This window comes from Cnephaeus nilssonii (assembly GCF_951640355.1).
Source record: "Cnephaeus nilssonii genome assembly, chromosome: 21".
NCBI lineage: Eukaryota > Metazoa > Chordata > Mammalia > Chiroptera > Vespertilionidae > Cnephaeus > Cnephaeus nilssonii.
In genome coordinates, this window is record NC_137092.1 from 29,399,989 (window position 1) to 29,420,695 (window position 20,707).

Here is a 20,707-nt window from a genome sequence, read left to right on the forward strand (position 1 = left end):
GAGGGATCCCAGATTAGAGAGGTTGCATGCTGGGCTGAGGGACAAACTCCCCCACCCCCATGCACAAATTTTGTGCACCGGGCCTCTAGTATACAATAAACTTCAAACTTCTTGGCATTCCCTTACATGATCTGGCTCCCACCTACCTCTCCAAATTCATTTCAGGCACGTTCCTCCTTACTCTAACCACCCTAATTAAAATAGCCTCTCCTCAGTTCTCAGTCATAACACTTATTTCCTTAATAGCATTTGTCACAATATGTAAGTATTTGTGTGTTCCCTTGCTTATGGTCTATCACAAAACTGGAAGGTCCATGAGCTTTCTTACTAGAGTTTGCATTATATGTAGCCAGCATATGGCACCATGCTCAATAAATACTGAATGACTACTCTTCATCCACACAGTCAGTATGTTTATTGAGTGTCTGCTATATGCCAGAACTGTTCTCAATGTGGAGGATATAATGGCCAACACAGACAAGGTCCTTGCTCTATGGATCTTACATTCTCGTGGGAACAGAAGAGTATAAACAAATCTAAAAATAAATAATATCAGCACTAGGGTGGTTGTTTAGGTATGGGAAACACTTTTCTGAGGAAGTAACCAAAAGGAATTTATCTTGTGACAAGAGGAAGAGCTTTTCAGTTAGAAGAGCTAGAACAAGTTCCTATGTTAAGAATGGGCTTGAATATTTATGGAACAAAAGACCACTGAGGCTGTAGTGGAGAGAATAGAGGGAAAGAGCATTACAGGATAAGGCTTAGGCTAGATAACACAGCTAGAAGTTTGGAAGTCTTTGGTGCCTTAAGAGAAATACAGCTCTTCAGTACTGAAGGAGCTGGTGGGGTGCAGGTGGGAGCAGATGCAGAGGGTTACACACCTGCTACAGATCTGTTTAAGTTGTAGCATAAGGTTATCTTCCAGAAAGTCATAAATCACTGCTCAACTTTTGGTTTTATTTTTACCAGGGATGCTGCTTTACTCTTTATGGTTCTTATGCTTTTAGTTACTCCTTTAGAACCAGTACAAGCCAGGCATTCTATGTTATGTGTGCTCATGTATATGCTTGCTCACTCATGCTCTAAAATACATTAGAAATAGAAAGGAAGCACTCAGTTAATGCTTTTTTGATGAATTTCTGAATTTTTGCAGGCTTTTGGAATTTTATGTTTCCTAGTTTAGTCAGTGCAGTGACCTGAAAGCAAAACTAGGTTGATTACTCAATCTTTCACTTCCACTTTTTCATTTCCCTATGTTTTAGAAAGACAGTGACTAGGGAAGGCAGTATCTTCAAGGGTGCTTAACTTCCACATTTTTAAAAATATATATTTTATTGATTTTTTGCAGAGAGGAAAGGAGAGGGATAGAGAGTTAGAAACATCGATGAGAGAGAAACATCGATCAGCTGCCTCCTGCAAACCCCCTGCTGGGGATGTGCCCACAGCCAAGGTACATGCCCTTGACCGGAATCGAACCTGGGACCCTTCAGTCCGCAGGCCAACGCTCTATCCACTGAGCCAAACCAGTTAGGGCTAACTTCCACATTTTAAAGAACAAACTTGTTTTTAATATCCTTGCATCAATCTTCTGATTAGCTGTCTACCAATAGGATGAGTTTTCATAATCTTTTGTGATCCTACTAGTAAAACTAATAATTGCTTTCATATTGTCTTCTTATTCAAAATGTTCTTTGAAGTTAATTAAAGAGACTTTTCCCCCTCATCCTTCACTAAACATGTAGTGATGACAAGGAGCTATTTTAAGTTTCTCTACAGTAGACTTGATGATACTTCTAGTTCTTTTGCTGACCTTATATAAGCAGAGGACTTAAGAACCAGTTCCTCTTCTTCCTAATAATGCCAACTTGCTTAAGCCACTGCCAGCATTTTTACAGGTAGCCACCCACTTACAAATTGTTATGTTTCAAGAATTCATATTTAACCTGAGCTTTGGAATTTGAAATGCATTTCCCCCTGAAAAACATTTACAAATCTTATCTGTATACTAAAAGCCTAAGCGACTGTTACGGTGGAATGACCAGAACGACTGGTTGCTATGATGTGCACTGACCACCAGGAAGCAGACACTCAACGCAGGAGCTACCCCCTGGTGGTCAGTGCACTCCCACAGGGGGAGCACCGCTCAGCCAGAAGCCAGGCTCACGGCTGGTGAGCGCAGCGTGGTGGTGGGAGCCTCTCTCGCCTCCACGGCAGCAGTAAGGAGCAGTGAGCAGGCGGGTGGTAAGGAGCGAGGGGTCCTGGACTGCAAGAGGGACATGGGGAGCGGGTCTAAGCCAGCAGGCGGACATTCCCTGAGGGGTCCTGGACTGTGAGAGGGTGCAGGCCAGGCTGAGGGGAACCCCCCCCCCCCCTCAGTGCACGAATGTCATGCACCGGGCCTGTAGTGGTATTATAAATGGGTAAGTTTCTAGGCTAACATTTAAAGACCTGTTTAACCTATCAAGTAGCTGAACTACTATATTTGTGATGAAAAACATTAGGAATTTCTCATTTCAGATGCACATTAGTTCTACTACATGTTGTCTAAATAGGATTTGGGATCCCTAAACACCTTTGTTTATGATGAGAGGGTAAATAGTGGTGCCATGAAGATGTTCCCATCAAGGCTGTGGAGAGAAAGCCATTGCGAATGTGTGTGGCTCCATCTCTTGCAGGGCAGCAACCAGCCATCGGCATGGAGACCGTCTTGAGTCAAGTGTTTGTATATCAGGGGTATCTATAGGTTCTAACTAGTTACAAAATAATCTTGAGAGAGTGAGTGAAAAGTTTATATATTTTGAAATTTCTGAAGCAGATATTGATGTTGGAAAATGTTTTTGATGCATTTACAGATAACACAGTCACATATTTAGTGATCATTTTTGTATTTGTTTTTCTCCCCTTTATATATTATATTTTAAATCTTTGTGTATTTGGTTTTATTCTTAAAATGATTGATTCTTTTTAGTTTTCAATTAAAGGAATTTAATTCACTTAACTTAAAGGTACTGTAATAGTAATAGTTAAAATGGATTTAACTAAAGAATTGTTCTATTTTTAATTCTTTACTAGGCATAATATGTTTTTATTTCAAGAGGTTTTCATGTCATAACTAGTTTGGCTCAGTGGACAGAGTGTCAACTTGTGGACTGAAGGGTCCTGGGTTCGATTTTGATCAAGGGCACATTCCTGGTTGCGGGCTCAATTCCCGTAGGGGGCATGCAGGAGTCGGCCGATCAATGATTCTCTCATCATTGATGTTTCTATCTCTCTCTCCCTCTCCCGTCCTTTCTAAATCCTCTTTTAAAAAAAAGAGGATTTCATTATGTTGGAGCTAATTTTTGACCACTTTTAGATTTTATTCTTATGAGTATAGTATGATTTTTGACAAAGTGATGTTTTGGAAAGTTATTCATAGAATATAGAAGAGCAAGTGTTTTGGATTCTAGGAAGTATGGTTCTACTTCTATTCAATTCTGGGTACATTTTTCAGCTCTTGCAGCTTGTTTCCTTATCTATAAAAGGAGGCTAATGAAACCTGCTTGCCTCACAGGGTTGCTAAAGGTATTACATAAGATTGATTGTGTATGCCAGCTCATACTACTATAGGGATGGGCTGTCAGAGGATCAGTTAGGGAAAGTTTCATGCCATTATGTTTCTCTTCTCTGAACTCTTTCTTTTTGTAACCTAGTTTCTCAAAAGAATAATCTATACTGATTAGCTTCACTTTTAATCTCTCCCTTTGTAAAAAAACAAAAACAAGAACACAAGAACAGCAGTATTTAGTATTAACGTTTGTAATGTTATTTGCTTTAGTTTTTTGTTTGCTTTCATGTCTATCAATTTTTTCCTATACACTCCGATAGGACTGTAAAATTCCTCTCACTGTGGTAAACACTTCAGGTTATCCATCAAATCAATTTTTAAAACCTTTTTAGTTTTCTTGAGATATTCCTCTGGGAGCATTTTTGTCTTCCTGTTCTAATCTGGAATGGTTGCTCTCTAGGCCTGGTGCAAAACTTACATCCTGTCTGTTCCTTTCCTCATCACCCTGGGAATTTCCTTTCCTTCTCTAATGTTTTGAATCATGTTTCCTGGTTCCTGTGTTTTCTTCTCTCTTGATTTATTCCCTTGTTTTGGTATAGCACTTTCTCTTCCACCCTACTTCCTACCCCGCCTCCTCTCCAGCCTCCAGCATCAAAGCCGTTTAAGGCCGTGGTCGGCCAACTGCAGCTCGCGAGCCACATGCGGCTCTTTGGCCTCTTGAGTGTGACTCTTCCACAAAATACCACAGCCTGGGCGAGTCTATTTTGAAGAAGTGGCGTTAGAAGAAGTTTAAGTTTAAAAAATTTGGCTCTCAAAAGAAATTTCAATCGTTGTACTGTTGATATTTGGCTCTGTTGACTAATGAGTTTGCCGACCACTGGTTTAAGGCGACTCTCTTTATAACACCTGTGAAGCTTTTACTCTCCTTTGAATTCCCCTGTTGGATTGACCTCACCCTCTTTGTGCCTCCACAGAACCTTCTATCATAGCCTTGTTCATCATATGTATGGAGCACTCTACATGTCAAGCACTGTGTTCAACACTGGGGAGTCCAAGATTGAGAGAATGAGGTTCTTGTTCCCAAGCAAGTTCTGATAGAGAACGAACACCTTGGTTCTCACTGGAGGCAGTACTACCCCCTAGTGGTCCTTTTGAAAAAGTGGGGGTTCAGAGTGTTGGCCTGTGGACTGAAGAGTCCCAGGTTCGATTCTGGTCAAGGGTATATGCCTGGGTTACGGGCTCGATCCCCAGTAGGGGGCGTGCAAGAGGCAGCCAATCAATGATTCTCATCATTGATGTTGCTATCTCTCTTCTCTCTCCCTTCCTCTCTGAAATCAGTAAAAATGTATTTTGAAAAAGTGGGGGTTGGAAAGTGTTTGGTTAACCACAGTAATTGCGGGGGGGGGGGGGAGGGGAGGGTACAGCTGGCATTTTGTAGTCAGAAGATAAGAATACTGAATGTCTTATATGTCCAGCACAGTTTTAGAATATTCCACCAGACATTTATGTGTGAATATATGTTTATAATTATCCAAGCCTGGGGTCTGACTCCTTTTTACACACAAACCCAAACTACTCTTGGTACTTTTTACATTGTCATTGCTTGTGCAGCAGATGGAGAACAGCTATTGTTGTCCATCAGTGTGGGTTTATAGACAATTAAGAAAAAGGAGCACGTGTTTTTAAAAAATTAAGGATACCTTGGATGGTAGATTCTTTTGTAAACCGTGCAATAACAATGAAGAAGAATATGATTGTCTTGCTCTATACATAAAAGTAGGATAATTTTCTAGAGTAAATATTTAAAAAGATTTTGTTTGTTATTGTGTGTATGCGTGTATATACTGGATTAGGGTGTACATACAGTGCACAGCTTGATGACTTTATATCCACACATACACATAAACACATGTAACTCTACCTTGCTCTAGAATGTGGAGTGTCTGCATAGTTGGGAAACAGGATAAACTTATTTTTAAACAGTGTGTTAGATATATTTTCAAGTAATATGCCCATTGCATTTTCATGTGTACAATAAATATAATTGTTAGACTATAGGGGACTATAGGCTTGGGTAGCAATTACATTGCTATTTTTACTAACCTCAAACTGAAATTTAGCATTTCCTTTCCATTTAGAATGCAGGAAATGGTGGTAATACTAGCCATACCTGTAACTTTTTTTGCTACCAGAAGCCACAGATATTTTCAGTTTTAGTTGTTGCAGATACTTCACAATATTGTTTATACTCATTATTTTCATATTACAGTAATTATCAGACCTGCCACTTGATGCTGTTATTTAAATCATTAGTAAAGGGACACATATTACATATACAACTTTTAAATAATCACATTTTTAAATTTTATTTTAAAACATTCTGAAATTCTAGAGTAAGCAAAACTAATGTATAATGATAGAAATCACATGAATGGTTGCTTCTTATAGAGAAGGTTGACTGGGGAAGGGGAACAAAAGAATTTTCTGGAGTGATAGAAATGTCCATCCTGGTATATATTTGTTAAAGGTGATTGAATGCTAAACTTAAAATATACATTTCACTGTATGAAAATTATATCTCAATTAAAAAAACAAGTACATTAAAAACAATATTCTGAGAAGGGGTCCATAGGCTTCACAGGATTTCAAAAGAAATTTCTGGTAACAAAAAAGGTTAAGAACCTTTTCTTGAGCCCATCATGTTACCTTTGAGTGCCTGCTCTCTCAGTGCCTGCTTTCAACTTTGAGTGCCTACTTTCTCTCATTTGCTTTTACTATTCATTTCTTTTTTTTCTAGAAGTGTTCTCACTTTTTTGAGCTAAGGAAAGTCAGAAAAGGAAAATAGCAGCTATGAAAGAAATTATTTTCTTGACTTACTCGCCAGTCTCTTGAAGCTGATAAAGTTACAGTCCTTCTAACATAGTTATGTACTTGTTTGCCTAGACTAAGAAATTTCTGCCCTGGCTGGTGTGGCTCAGTTGGTTAGAGTGTCCTCCCATTCACCGAAGGGTCTCGGGTTTGATTCCCAGTCAGGGCACTGGAAATAAAAAGAGGAAATTTCTATTGACTAAAAACTAACTTGTAGACAATTTCATAATGGAATGATTTTTCACATTTCTGTTTTTTCTTGGAGTTTTAAGTTTTATCCCTCCATAATTGAATATGCAGTTCTGTTATGAAGTAGCTGTGAACATTTATAACAAAGATTAAAATAAAATAAAATGTATTTGGAATTAAAAAAGCATCAAAGGAATAAGAAAAGAAAAATTAATATACTACTGACAATCTATTCCAGAAGTTCCATTTTGCTATCTTGGATGCAGTGTGAATACAAATTCTAAAGTCTAAATATGTTTTATTTTTATAAAATTCAGAATAGTACAAATATCAAATATTAGCCTATGTTTATTTTAAATGTGATGATAGGGCTTAAAGATGTCAAACATAAAGGTAAACAACATATGGAACAAACATGCTTTCTTCTGGAGTCACAGTGTTAAGATTACTCATAATACAACTCTTGTTGTCTGTCATCTTATGTGTATAACTATTAATTTTACTCTACTGTTCTTATGTTTTTTTAGTCTTCTTATGTATCTAGATAAATTTAAAAGGACACTTGTTTTAATAGATTTTAAACTATCCTAAGAAAGCTTGAGCTAAGGTGAATAGTCCTGACAGATGTTTATCTAGGTAGCATCTACGTGTCTTTTATGATGCTATTAGATTTAAAAATGTAAAATACTGTTTGGCGGTTTCTTTGCAGCCTCTCGTGTGGAAAATTTGAGATGCAGAGGAGAAACAGTAGCTAAGGAGATCAGTGAAGCCATGAAGGTAAAAGCTATATGCTAAAAAATTATAAAATGAACAAAATCTGTAGCTAGGTATTTGCTTTTAGCAACCACATGTGTTTTAGTCTATTGTAATAGGAATTCTTAGTAGTTTTTAAAATAGGTCATTAATGACTTAATTAAGCAACAGTGACATTCAGAATTAACCACCATTTATTAGATACCTACTGTATGCCAGTATTATACCTGGCTTCTTTAAAGGTTGGTTATATTTTTGAGTTCTGAGAGTTAGCAGTCCAACAAACAATTTTGGATAATAATACCAGCTAACATTTAGTGAGCATTTAGCATGGATCAGGTACCATCTAATTGCTTTACATAAATTATATTACCTCATCCTTCTAATAACCCTATGAGATAGGTACTGCTATTTCCCTATTTTACAGCTGAAGAAACTGAGGCACAGAGAGGCTAACTAGATTGCCCAAATAAGTAACTCAGCCAGGATTTAAACTGGTTATTTGGCTCCAGAGCTTGTACTGTTACCCACTATAGTATATAGCATATCAAATTGGAGTCTTAATATCTTCTATACTAATAAAAGGGTAATATGCTAATTAGACCAGACATCTTCTGGACATCCTTCCAGACAAAGCTATGGTGGTAGGGGCCAAGACAGAGGTGGTTTGGGCGATCAGGCCAGCTGGGGGAGCAGTTAGGGGGCAATCAGGCCGGCAGGGGAGGGCATTTAGGGGCGATCAGGCCGGCAGGGGAGAAGTTAGGGGCATCAGGCCGGCAGGCAGAGGTGGTTAGGGGTGATTAGGCAGGCAGGCAGGTGAGCAGTTAGGCACCAGCAGTCCCGAATTGTGAGAGGGATGTCCTGGATTGAAGAGGGTGCAGGCCGAGCTGAGGGACCCCGTTTCCCCCCCCCCCCCCCATGCACAAATTTTGTGCACCAGGCCTAATATAAGCCTAAGCAACCATTACAGCAAAACTGCCAAAACAACAGGTCGCATTGATGCACACTGACCACCAAGGGGCAGACACTCAATGCAGGAGCTGCCCCTGGTGGTCAGTGCACTCCCACAGTGGGAGCGCCGCTCAGCCAGAAGCTGGGCTCATGGCTGGTGAGTGCAGCGGTGGTGGCGGGAGCCTCTCCTGCCTCCCCAGCAGCGTTAAGGAGCAGCGAGCAGGCAGGTGGTAAGGAGCGAGGGTTCCCGGACTGTGAGAGGGATGTCCGACTGCTGGCTTAAGCCCGCTCCCCAGGTAGCAGGCCTAAGCCGGGAGTCAGACATCCCCTGAGGGGTCCCAGACTGCCAGAAGGTGCAGGCCATGCTGAGGGGCTCCCCTCCCCCCTCCAGTGCACTAATTTTGTGCACCGGGCCTCTAGTTATTATAATAAAACTGTTTATATTTTTCGCATTTTATAGAAACAGGAAAACATATTTTATTTCTAGTATATGAAAATAACTTTAAACTTCATAATATCCCCTGTTCTTAAAATTTCTGTAACATTCTTTTGTGGTTTATATTGGTTCCATGACTTTCTGGTGCTCATGCTTCTCTCATAGCATGTTCCTGATCAAGAGTTTACAAACAGTGGTGGGCCAGGCTAAAATCCAGCCTAGCACCTGGTTTTGTGAAGAAAACTTGATTGAATTCAGCCATGTCCATTCATTTACTTACTGTCTATTGTCTATGGCTTCTTTACATTACAATGAAAGAATTGAATAATTATGACAAGATATAAGGCCTCAGAGCCTAAAATATTTACTGTATGGCCCTTAAAGGAAAAATATGCTGATCCTTTCTCCTGATTATTAAGATTTTTAAAATACTTATACTAAAATGTGGAATTTCAGACATTAAGTCCTTAGCTCTGAAATTGTTACCTCCTGCTTTATTTTACTACTAGGCATTTATAGGAATAGAATATATCTTTTTAGTCTTAGCTTTTGGTTAAAATTCCTTGGTTAAAACTGGTATTTGAAGGTAAGTTTTATGCAACCCCAAAATTTAGGTCTTAACAAAAGCCTGGACCCAAAGAATTAAATTCTAGAGTGTTGTGTCTGTCCCTGTTTGTTTCAACCTGAGATTAATTTTGAGTATTATTGTTTTTTTACTTTTTTAAGTCCTTGCCTGCATTAATTGAACAAGGAGATGGATTTTCCCAAGTTTTAAAGATGCAGCCTGTTATCCAACTCCAGAGAATCCACCAAGAAGTCTTTTCCAGTTGTTATAGGGAGCCAGATGTTAAACCTGAGAGCTTTATAACACAAATAGAAACCACACCAACAGAGACTTCTACCAGCAAAACCACTAACGTGGTACTGAAAAGAAAGCAAACTAAAGACTGCCCCCAGAGAAAATGGTACCCATTGCGGCCAAAGAGAATTAATCTTGATACGTAAGCTATTTTTGTTTATCTCGGGAGTTGAAATTAGGCTGTCAACATTTAGATTAAAGTCTGATGCCTAGACAGAATTTCATTTAAAATAACAAGTAACTCTTTAGTGTTTTCTTTATACAGATGTAATAACTGTCCTGGGGTATGATGTAATATTGTATTTCCTCAATGTTTCGTCTATAGTTGATGAAAAGCATAGTTTTAAAATGTTGGCACAAAGCCCATCAATGGGTATAAACAGTACAGTCTTTTACTGTCCTTAAATGCCATCAACTCTTGGCTGCTTTACAGCTTTTATGGAATTTTATGAGTAACATTCTGTCAGTTTTCTGGATCTACTGCTTTCTTTAAAAAAGAGCTGTCTAACAGTTGTCTTCATTTAAGTGCTGAGAGGAATCACCAGTTCTGCACAGGAACACATGGAGGGTTTTTTGTTTTCAATGTGATTTGTTTTATCAAATGAATGTGCAAATGAAAGACTAGCTTTGACTTTGTCACTAATTCAGCTAATTTAGATCTGTGAGTTTAATTGTAGGAAGTTTTGTTTTTATTTTATATTATAAGACAAGACACCTATTATTTATGCAAGAATTTCTTCCAATATTTCTTGCCCACACTTTGTTTTCCATAGACCTTTTAACTTTTAAGCATAATTTGACTTGTGAATAATATTTTTAAAGGATTTCTCATTATTTTTTTGTATATGACTCCAGTTCAAAAATATACATCAGAGTAATACATTAAGAAATTGTCATGTGGAATAAATATAGATGTAATCATACTGAACTATTTTATATTTAAGGATGTTTATATATCAAGGATAAAATCATTGGTAGAAGTCTGAAAAGGCTATATTGCCCATACTTGGAATATTTAACTACAGTTCCTTATAGCTCCTGCTGTCTTTTACTCACATTAATACAATGTAGGCAGGGCCATCTACCTTGCCAATTGTTTCCCCTTTTGATGATTATACCTTCATTCATTTGCAAAGGAATTTATTAATCATGAGGTTGAAAATCTATACTTCTTGTGTTTATTATGTGTTAATGATCATAAATGTCAAAATGTGACAGAAAGTCTGTCTCAATTAAGAAAACTTACATAGCCACTTTATGGTATTCTGTATTTTAATGTTACAATTTGAGATCTGTACATTTGTATAAAGCATTTTGTTTTTTTATTAAAATGTGCAATGACTAAAATTTTTATACTGTGTTTTTTTAAGAGTTGTCTTAGACATTTTTGAACTCAGCTTTAGTTGAATGGAAGCTCAGTACCTTGCATTTCAGAACATACTAAATTTATTTTTAAATTGTTTGAGGCTACAGAATATTGCTATTCTAAGGCAGTGTTTTTTTATAGTATATAATTCTGTATGAATTATTGCACTCCAAAAGCCTGCAAACAAAAGAATTATTAATTCTCCTAGATTAGATAATTGCATTATGATTATAAAAGAAAATGTTTCTCTTTTAAAAATGATACATATTGAGATGTATATTGTTTAGTGAGCTTGATGTCTTGGACTTGCTCTGAAATATGTTAGCAAAGGGAAAAGGAAAAGGAATAGCTTAAGCAAATGTGGTAAAAATCTTGATAATGTTGAATCTGTGTGATAGATATATTCTTTCTAATCTTGTATCTGTTTGGAAATTTTTATAATTAAAAAAAATTTAATTTTAATTTTTTTTGTTAATTCTCACCTGAAGATATTTTTTCCATTGTTTTTGTTTGTTTGTTTTTTGTTTTTTTAGAGAGTGGATGGGAGCAGGGGGAGAAGAGAGAGAGAAAGAGAAAGAAGAAAAATATCAATGTGAGAGAGACACATCGATTGGTTACTTCCCACACGTGCCCTGACGGGCTAAGATCAAACCTACAACCCAGGTACGTGCCCTTGGCTGAGAATCAAACTCGAGAACCTTCGGTGCACAGCCTGATGCTCTAACCACTTAGAAACACCAGCCAGGGCAAGTTCTATGTTAAAACCCCAGACAGACAGCTGAAACTTGAAGTCCCTCAGCAAGTCCAAAGTTTCACTCCATAGTTAGAGCAGTCTGTATTCAGGAGTCCAAAGAAATGAATTAAAAAAAAAAATCAGGCATTTATTCTTTGCAGTAAAGCAGAAAGCTGTACAAGAAAAATGTAATCATAGTTACAGATTGACCACAGTGAACAATCTTTATATAAACATAATAATGAACATCCCAAATATGAATTCAGTAGGAAATTGGGACAGTTACATTGGGAAGGTCAGAGGATTGGGTATTGAAGATGAGTACAGCACAGGCACTGGACAGTCAGAATGGGTAGTGGTCCAAGCACTGGAGCGGGGTTCTGGAGGGCCCCCTTAGCTGCTGGGTCCTGGGGAAGGCCAGGGTGTGCCAGCACAGGAACTGGAGAGGGCACTGAGGAAGCTCCTGCCCTGACTAGCACAGACGTTAATTTTGCTGTGGTAATGTGTGACCGTCTGAATATCAGCAATGGAATGGGAATGTTTGGAAATGAAGTGTTCATCACAATGGGACATTAGTGCCTATCTCTAAAATAGCTGAATCAAGAGATCGCACCATTTGGATATTACTCTGGTTGGGAGGAAAACAGCTAAGAGAGTGGAAAGTAGTTAACTTTGTGAATGAACCTAGGGAAGGGAAGTAAGCCAAGGAACTGATTTTTTGTGGTTGACATAAGCCTTATACATTTTATTCTTTAATTATGAGCATAAAAATAAATTTGATTTTTAAATGATTTTAAAACTAACACAAATGCGAGTATAAATTGTCTTTGACACTATCTTCATATCATTGAGAATTAAGACATAAATTATATGCCAGAGGCTTCCATTATCTCGGCATATTTCAGATAAGACTTGTAGTGTCTGTTTTTTTTTTGTTTGTTTGTTTTTTTATATTTTATTGATTTTCCACAGAGAGAAAGAGAGAGGGATAGAGAGCTAGAAACATCGATGAGAGAGAAACATCGACCAGCTGCCTCCTGCACACCCCCCACCGGGGATGTGCCCGCAACCAATGTACATGCCCTTGACCGCAATCGAACCTGGGACCCTTCAGTCCGCAGACCGACGCTCTATCCACTGAGCCAAACCGGTTTCGGCTGTAGTGTCTGTTTTTACCTGAGACGTTTAGTTTGGGTTTCTTTGGAGTTCTTCCCCCGGCACCCCCCCCCCCCCCCCCAATTATTTGTTTTGCAAGTAGCTTCTATTATCAAGCCTCTGTGTACAAAAATGAAGAAAAAAAAATATTTCTAAAGCAGCGGTCGCCAACCGGTGGTCCGCAAAAATATACATCAGAGTAATACTTGGACTTGCTCTGAAATATGTTAGCAAAGGGAAATGCTAACTGTAATCATACTGAACTATTTTATATTTAAGGATGTTTATATATCAAGGATATAATCATTGGTAGAAGTCTGAAAAGGCTATATTGCCCATACTTGGAATATTTAACTACAGTTCCTTATAGCTCCTGCTGTCTTTTACTCACATTCATACAATGTAGGCAATGTAGTTAAATGAAGTGTTCATCACAATGGGAATCAGTGCCTATCTCTAAAATAGCTGAATCAAGAGATCACAAGGTCCGTGAGGTCCAAAAGGTTGGCAAACCACTGAAGGGTTTGTGGGGATTTTATATGAAAGGACTTGGGGAAATCAGTATTTTATTTATTTGAAGCTTCAGGGTTGAAGAGTCCTCTCATGTGCATTGCTGTATCTCTATGTTGCTTGTACCCTGTGGGCCCTTTGCTGATATTAGTTGAATGAATGAATGATTTTATATTGCAATTTTCTAACTTATCACTTCCCCTAAGTCACAATCTCAGGCATAAATGACTTGTGGCATTCATATTCATGATTTATTTTTTAAAATACATTTTTATTGATTTCAGAGAGGAAGGGAGAGGGAGAGAGAGATAGAAACATTAATGATGAGAGAGAATTATTGATCGGCTGCCTCCTGCACTCCCCCCACTGGGGATGAAGCCTGCAACCCGGGCATGTGCCCTGACCAGGAATTGAACTGTGACCTCCAGGTTCATAGGTTGATACTCCACCACTGAGCCACGCTGGCTGGGCCATATTCATTATTAATTCAGCTTAGAAGATGGGCTTACTTTTGCAGGGAATGGGGGTGGAGGTGGGGTTTAAAGGACTGAGGGCAAATCACTTGGAAAACTGTCTGAATTAGAATTCTCATTTTATGTCTATTAGAGCTTGAAGCCTAGTCCCCAGATCCCTGCCTGATCAGAGAAGAGGGTGGCATTCACACCCCTCAGACTGACTCCATGATGCTAGAGATATATCTGCCTCTGGCCCTCCTTCCTTTGGTTGCATTTCCTTGACTTCTGGGTGGTCTGGGGGAGCCAGGGAAGACCTGGCTCCTCGGGGTCCCCTGTTGCAGCTCATGTCTATGCCTGCAAACGGTCAGGCCGCCTAGCATCACCTCAACTAGCCCCATTCAGAGAATGGCTCCCATGCTCCTGGGCTCAAGTGGATTTCAGGGCCCCCCTTGCTGCCCATGTGTGTGGCTCTGTGGCCACTTCCTCTGCCCTGATGGCACTGGAGTTTTCTGTCCATTTCTGCCTCTCATGTCACCTTGATGGAACATGCCCCTCTTTACTAGTCCCTAGTATCTGAGACTTGAGCGTTTCATTCTTGTTGTTCCTTCAAACTCTTCTGAGGTTTAGTTCTTCCACGACGCAGCCAGTGGTGACCCCTTCGGGGTCCTAGCTGTGCCTGAGTCACCCCAACAGCCCCTGAGCACCCCCCCCCCACCTCTGCCCTTTGGAGCACCAGCTGGTGCAGTGGCTCTTTCCAGGATAAGAGCCCCCTCATTCCTTTATTCCTACTTTTGAAGCTCCTTTTCTTTCAAGCCATTTTACAGTTGAGCATCACCACCAGAAGACCAGGTAGGAAAATAAGAGGGGACGCTGTGACCTGCATATCTTGCTTTATTTCCTTCCCTGTTAGAAATTTTTTTTGATAGGGAAAAAGGTTCACGTTAAGTGGTATGAATTCTCTCTGATCTCTATGTATGCCATATCTACCCAGCTCTGTTCCTGTGGGAGTGTAGAAATTAGGGGATGACTGAAAGGGAAGAAAAAAAAAAAAAGAGGAAAAGAAACAAGGGGATGGCAGTGACAGAATAATAAGATGTGGCCAACTTGCAGGGCACCTCTGCTCCAGGTCCCACACATCTCAGCTTCAGAGCCTTGTGATCTTCCCAGTCACATACCAAACAATATTTTAAAATCATTTTTTATAATCACTGTAAATATTTCTCTCTTTTCCGTGTCCAGCGCGGCTAGAGAGCCGTCCAGTTCCTGAGTAGGGGCGGCTGGGGATTGAGAAAATGAAAGAAAAAGGCAGACACAGAGATAGAAGTAAAAAGCTGGGACCGGGTGGGACCACTGCCCTCTTCTGATGGAGAGACAGTGACCCAGAGCTGATACAGCATTTTTATTTTATACCCCAAATACCAGGAAGTTTTACTAAAAGTCAAGACAAAGGAGATTATTTGCATTCTTGGGTGGGCCCAAATCGTATTCATTCCTGGTGCTTGGCTGGATTTACATAATAAAACCCACTCTGCACCTGGGCAGAAATGAAGGTCATGCTGACAACACTTCTGCCTTTTGGTAGAATGTGTTTCCAGCCACTTGGCTTTGGCTACCGCCCTGGATTCAGCTGACAATTTAAAGAAATGCCCATGTGCCTTCCCAGGCGCTCTCTACAAATCACACCTTTGATTCTACAAATACTCAATGAATCGGAATAGTGTGCTAAGGTGTATGGGTATTCTTGAGTGAACCAAAGCATAGACCCTGCCCACAAGCATCGGCCATTGGTCACAAGAGACGTCAGTGGCAGCTGGGAATCCAGTGTGTGACAGTGAGAGGGGGCGGAGGAAAAGGCCCAGGACTGGAGAGGGAGGGGTAGGGGGAATCCATACTGTTGCTGGGGTTCCAGGCACCCAAAGGGAAGATGAGAGTGAAACTCATGGGTTTTCAGACTTCTGTGGAATTAGCTGTTGGCAAGAAATAGTTTTGCCTGGTTTCGGAAACTGATGGGACACTAAGAAATTGCTGTAATTTACTGGCAAATCTTAATACTTGCAATTTCTCTTTGGTATAAGCCCAACCCAACTAATTCTTTTAAAGGAGATTTTCAGATTTGATAGATGAGAAATACTCCTAACTAAAATGAATCCTCATTTGTCTCACACTCACAGGGGACAAAAGTTCAAAAACATAAATAAGTGCTGCATTCTCTCTGCCTGGGTGATGGACTCTGTGACCCCACCCCTAACCCCCAGCACTCCCAGACTTGCTCTCCCTGAAACACCATACTTACTTTGCTGGGGACTCTGCCCATCTCCCCTCCTCCCTGCTGTTATCTAAGTCAGAGAGAAAAAAAACAGGAGGGAAGAGCTGAGATGTGTCAACAAAGGGACCATGATCAAGTTCACCCCCATGTTGTCTGTGAAGGTATTCCACTCTGGAGAGGTCGTCAAACGATATATATGATGTGCAGATAAGCCTGTGGTTCCCTTCACTAGATAAGATATCACATTAGAGCCTCAGAATTCTCAGAAACCATTGTGTGTTTCTCTCCCCAGAAAACTTATTTCATATCTCCCTATAAATGTGATTTGAAAAATATCTGAAATAAACTCACTATGTCAGATTTGTTCTAGCTACATGAGATCACAGTTTATTCTACTCTTATTCAAGATAAAAGATTAGCCGGAACCGGTTTGGCTCAGTGGATGGAGCGTTGGCCTGCGGACTCAAGGGTCCCGGGTTCGATTCCGGTCAGGGGCATGTGCCTTGGTTGCGGGCGCATCCCCAGTAGGGGGTGTGCAAGAGGCAGCTGATCGGTGTTTCTCTCTCATCGATGTTTCTAACTCTCTATCCCTCTCTCTTCCTCTCTGTAAAAAATCAATAAAAAAAAAAAAAGATAAAAGATTACCCAAAGGAAGAGATTAAGTAAAACCAACAACTGTAATATTGCAGCAAAATTGGGTGAAAGGCCATTAATTGTATGAATTATAGAATTGTTTAAAGCAGCATATTTTTTAAAACAAGCATATAAAATATTTACTATAGCCCCAGAATTTGCAAAAATATTTTCTTATAAATGTTTGAATACAATCTTATTTATTTGCTGAAGGTAACAGTAATAAAATACTAATAATTACCATGTGTTGAGTACTCCTATGTGCCAGGAACATGCTAAGAGCGTACATGCCCTGACACACCTTCCCAAGGGTCTGCAGACAATACACAATCTGCAGGTGAGGGGGTGTAATTCCAAGCCCGCCTCCAGTTTCTCCCTATGCTACACAGTAAAGGCCCTTTGCCATGTGTGCTGGATGTCCTCACCATTACACCACAGCTACCAGGTAAGAAGTCCAGCTGCTCACCTGGAGAAATCCTGGGGAGAGGCCCTGAGACTAGAGGGAAAGAGAGAGAAGCTCAGCCATCCCAAGTCCCAGCTGAACCCAGCCTCCTGCCAACCACCAGCAAGACCAGCAGAATAACCACCAGCTGAGCCCAGCTCAGATCACAGAACTGTGAACAAATAACCACTTGGTTATTGTTTTAAACCAAGAACTTGGTATGGGCTGGTTTTTCAAAAGGCCTGTTGGTACTGTGACTCTGCTTGATTATTAAATTTCTAAGTATTTGGTTTATCAAAGTATGGTGAAGCCACTTGGGAAGATCATATACTCTTCTCCTGCTTTCAGGAATTATAGTTTGTTTGTTTGTTTGTTTTGGTATCAATTTTTGTGTAACAAATCGTTCCATAAATAGTAGCTCAGGGCTGCCCAAACCACAAAAGCAGAAAACTTGCAGATCTTCTTGGGCTTATGCTTGGGACTGGCACATCACTTGTATATTCTATTAATTAAAGCAAGTCACAGGCCAGCTCAGATTTAAAAAATGAAAAGGGAACCCTCTGAATGGGAGGACATATTTGCTAATGATACATCTGATAAGGAGTTAAATTTCCAAAATATATAAAGAACTTAATACAACTCAACACCAAGAAGACAAACAACCCAATTAAAAACTGGGCAAAGGATGTTAGTAGGCAGGTCTCCAAAGAGGACATATGGATGGCCAATAGATGTGAAAAAATGCTCAATGCCACTAATCATCTGAGAGATGCAGATTAAAACCACAATGAGATATCACCTCACTCCTGTCTGAATGGCTACCATCAATAAACGAACAAATAAGTGTTGGTGAGGATGTGGAGAAAAGGGAACCCTCCACACTGTTGCTTGGAAATGCAGACTGGTGCAGCCACTGTGGAAAACTCAAAAAATTAAAAAATGCCTTTTGACAGAGTGAACCCACTTCTGGGAATGTATATAAAAAAAAAAAATCTGAAACACTAATTCAAAAGAATATTTGCACCCTATGTTAGCAGTGTTATTTACAATAGCCACAATCTAGAAACAGTAGATAAGTCGATAAAAAAGATGTGGTACGGCCCAGCCGGCGTGGCTCAGTGGTTGATCATCGACCTATAAATCATGGCACACTGCAGATGATGTTTTGTTGAGTTGTACACTTGAAACCTGTATGGTATTGTGAACCAATGTCACCCCAATAAATTCAATTGAAAAAATGGTGGAAGTGGGGGCTATACAAGGGTGTGCATGCTGGCAGAGAAGCATGATTCCTTTAGGATTTAGGGCCATCAAATTGCTGGGCCACCACAATAGTCTTAAAAACTTTCAATGGGCCTGGCTGGAGTTGCTCGGTGGTTGACCTCCCATGAACCAAGAGGTCACAGTTCAATTCTTAGGGCACATGCCAGGTTATGGGCTCGATCCCCATTGTGGGGCGTGCAGGAGGCAGCCAGTCGATTCTCCCTCATCATTGATGTTTGTATTTCTCCCTCTCCATTCCTCTTTGAAATCAATAAAAATATATATAAATTTTTTTTAAAAAAACTTTCAATGGGCACCACATCCTCCATATCTAACACAACGCTTAGCTTGTAGTAGGTTCTCAGTAAATACCTGTTGGTAACTACTACCGAAGCATCTGGCTAATGCTGCACGTATAAGCAGCACCACTGGAAATGTAGAACTTCAGGTTCTGAGCAACCACCTGCAGAGCCACAGGTATAGCAGCAGCACTAGTTGGCTGCTCTGATGTGTTGCGGTCATTTGCACATCAGTGAGACACCATGGGACTTCTCGAAAGGCATCACCTATTATGTCCTTCCTGAGAATCTGTTTAAAACATAGTCAACAATGAATAAGTTGCAGCATTTACATTCTGTGGAAACAAAGGGGAAGTTCTTGGAGAGTGGTTGGTGTGGAAGGAGGGCAGAGGGTTTTATTGTTCTAGTCAGTCAGGGGAGATTTCCAGGAAGAGGTGGTTTCAGGCACCCTTTGAATGATGGGAGAAGTGATTTGACCTTAAGGGAAAAAAAAAAAAATCCAAAACACAAGAGTAAGATGAATGAAAGGGGTGGTGAATGTTTGCAAAGAATGCAGGGCCAATTAGGGAAGGTGTTTGACGGAATAGTCCAGGCAGTTTCTGCAAAAGCTTGCCAGTGCCTGAAGGCTTCTGCCAAAGCTGACCGTTTAGGGAGCCTGCTCAGGCTCCCCCAATCCCCCCCCAACTCTGCTTCCCAGCTACTTCTAGAGGGGTTCCCCTGGGAGCACAGGACCAACGTGGCTGTGTCTCAGGTTCCCGGGTACCAGAGTGTAGCGATGCACAGCTTCAACAACACCGTGTTTAAAAAGTGGCTGCCTTGGAAAGAAACCAGGAAACCAGGAGGGGGCAACCTGGGCAAGCCCCAACTACCTAGAGCCCCATTCTTCGCTGAGGGAAGCAGCCCCCATGAAGCCAGAGCTCCTTGGAACATAACCCCCAGCGCATTCCCCTGCCAGGGAGCACATTACAAGGGGCAATGTGGGGTCGCTCAGACCGTTCTTTGTAACCACCCCCTCTGCAGTGCACGTGGGAGAGGTGACTAGGAAGTGGGCAGGGGGCCAGTATTTCCCCTGCTTGACCCACCACCAATGAGTAACCAGCAAATTCCTGGAACTCCCTTTACCGTTCGTGGCGTGGCTTTTATTAGGAACCGCACTCTTGAGTCACACAGCCAGTAAAGCTTATTAAATAGCACACGTAGAATCGTATGGAGGCCCACGAAGTCACAAGTGGAAGGAAGCCCCCAAAGCCATCTGGCCCAGCCTCCCGCCATCAGGAACGAGAACGCCAAATTACCAAGTGGACTGGTTGTTACGGAAAAATAGGCCTTGCTCTCAGCCTCTTAGAAGGTCCCAGGGAATATCTCCAAGTGATAAAATAATTGGAAAATGAGACTCAAATGCCAAGGAGAAAACACCTGGTTGATTCACACCAGACGAGAGCAGGTTTTAGGTGCAGTGGTTGAGTTCTGTGGAAGCATTTGGGCCAACACCTCTCTGCCTCTGCTGGGGACAGAACGAGAGGAAATGGGTTTGAAGAACGGCATGTGGAACTGAAAATAAGCATGAACTGCTGACCATCAGCATTTTAAAGTCCTGGATCACCAAGGGAGGGGGGTAGTACAGACTCCTCATTAAAAAAAAAAAAAAAAATCTAGCAGGAATAGTCTTGCCTAAACATGAACCCAAAGAGATCTAGAACAATCTCTCAGGGGTTCTTCTATAGTATCAGCAGGTGTTGCTGGGTGAAGGAAATATAAATGGTAATACCAATTTATTTTAACTATTTATTAATTAAATATAATAGTTTATTATCAATAATGTTATTTTGATTTTTTCTACAATGTTTCATTTTATAATTAGATGAGAATCTTTATTTTTAAATTTTCTTTTAGCCTTCTGTGACTAAAAATATGTAGTTCAATTTTTTCCCTTTTTATTGAATTTATTGGGGTGACTCTGATTAACAAGATTATACAGGTTT

General features: G+C 40.3%; 1 protein-coding gene across 2 annotated transcripts in view; it reads left to right on the forward strand.

Annotated features, from left to right (window-relative positions):
* NSL1 (NSL1 component of MIS12 kinetochore complex) overlaps window positions 1-20,707 on the forward strand; it is a 41,323-nt gene that overhangs the window by 14,699 nt on the left and 5,917 nt on the right. Inside the window, exons 5-7 of one of the 2 annotated variants that reach the window (XM_079761927.1) lie at window positions 7,314-7,381; window positions 9,471-9,745; window positions 11,503-11,632. In XM_079761927.1, the coding sequence (XP_079618053.1) occupies window positions 7,314-7,381; window positions 9,471-9,745; window positions 11,503-11,605 (446 nt within the window). In that variant the 3' untranslated portion in view covers window positions 11,606-11,632. Of the gene's footprint in view, window positions 1-7,313; window positions 7,382-9,470; window positions 9,746-11,502; window positions 12,873-20,707 lie in introns of those variants that run through there. The other variant, XM_079761926.1, reaches the window with a different exon arrangement.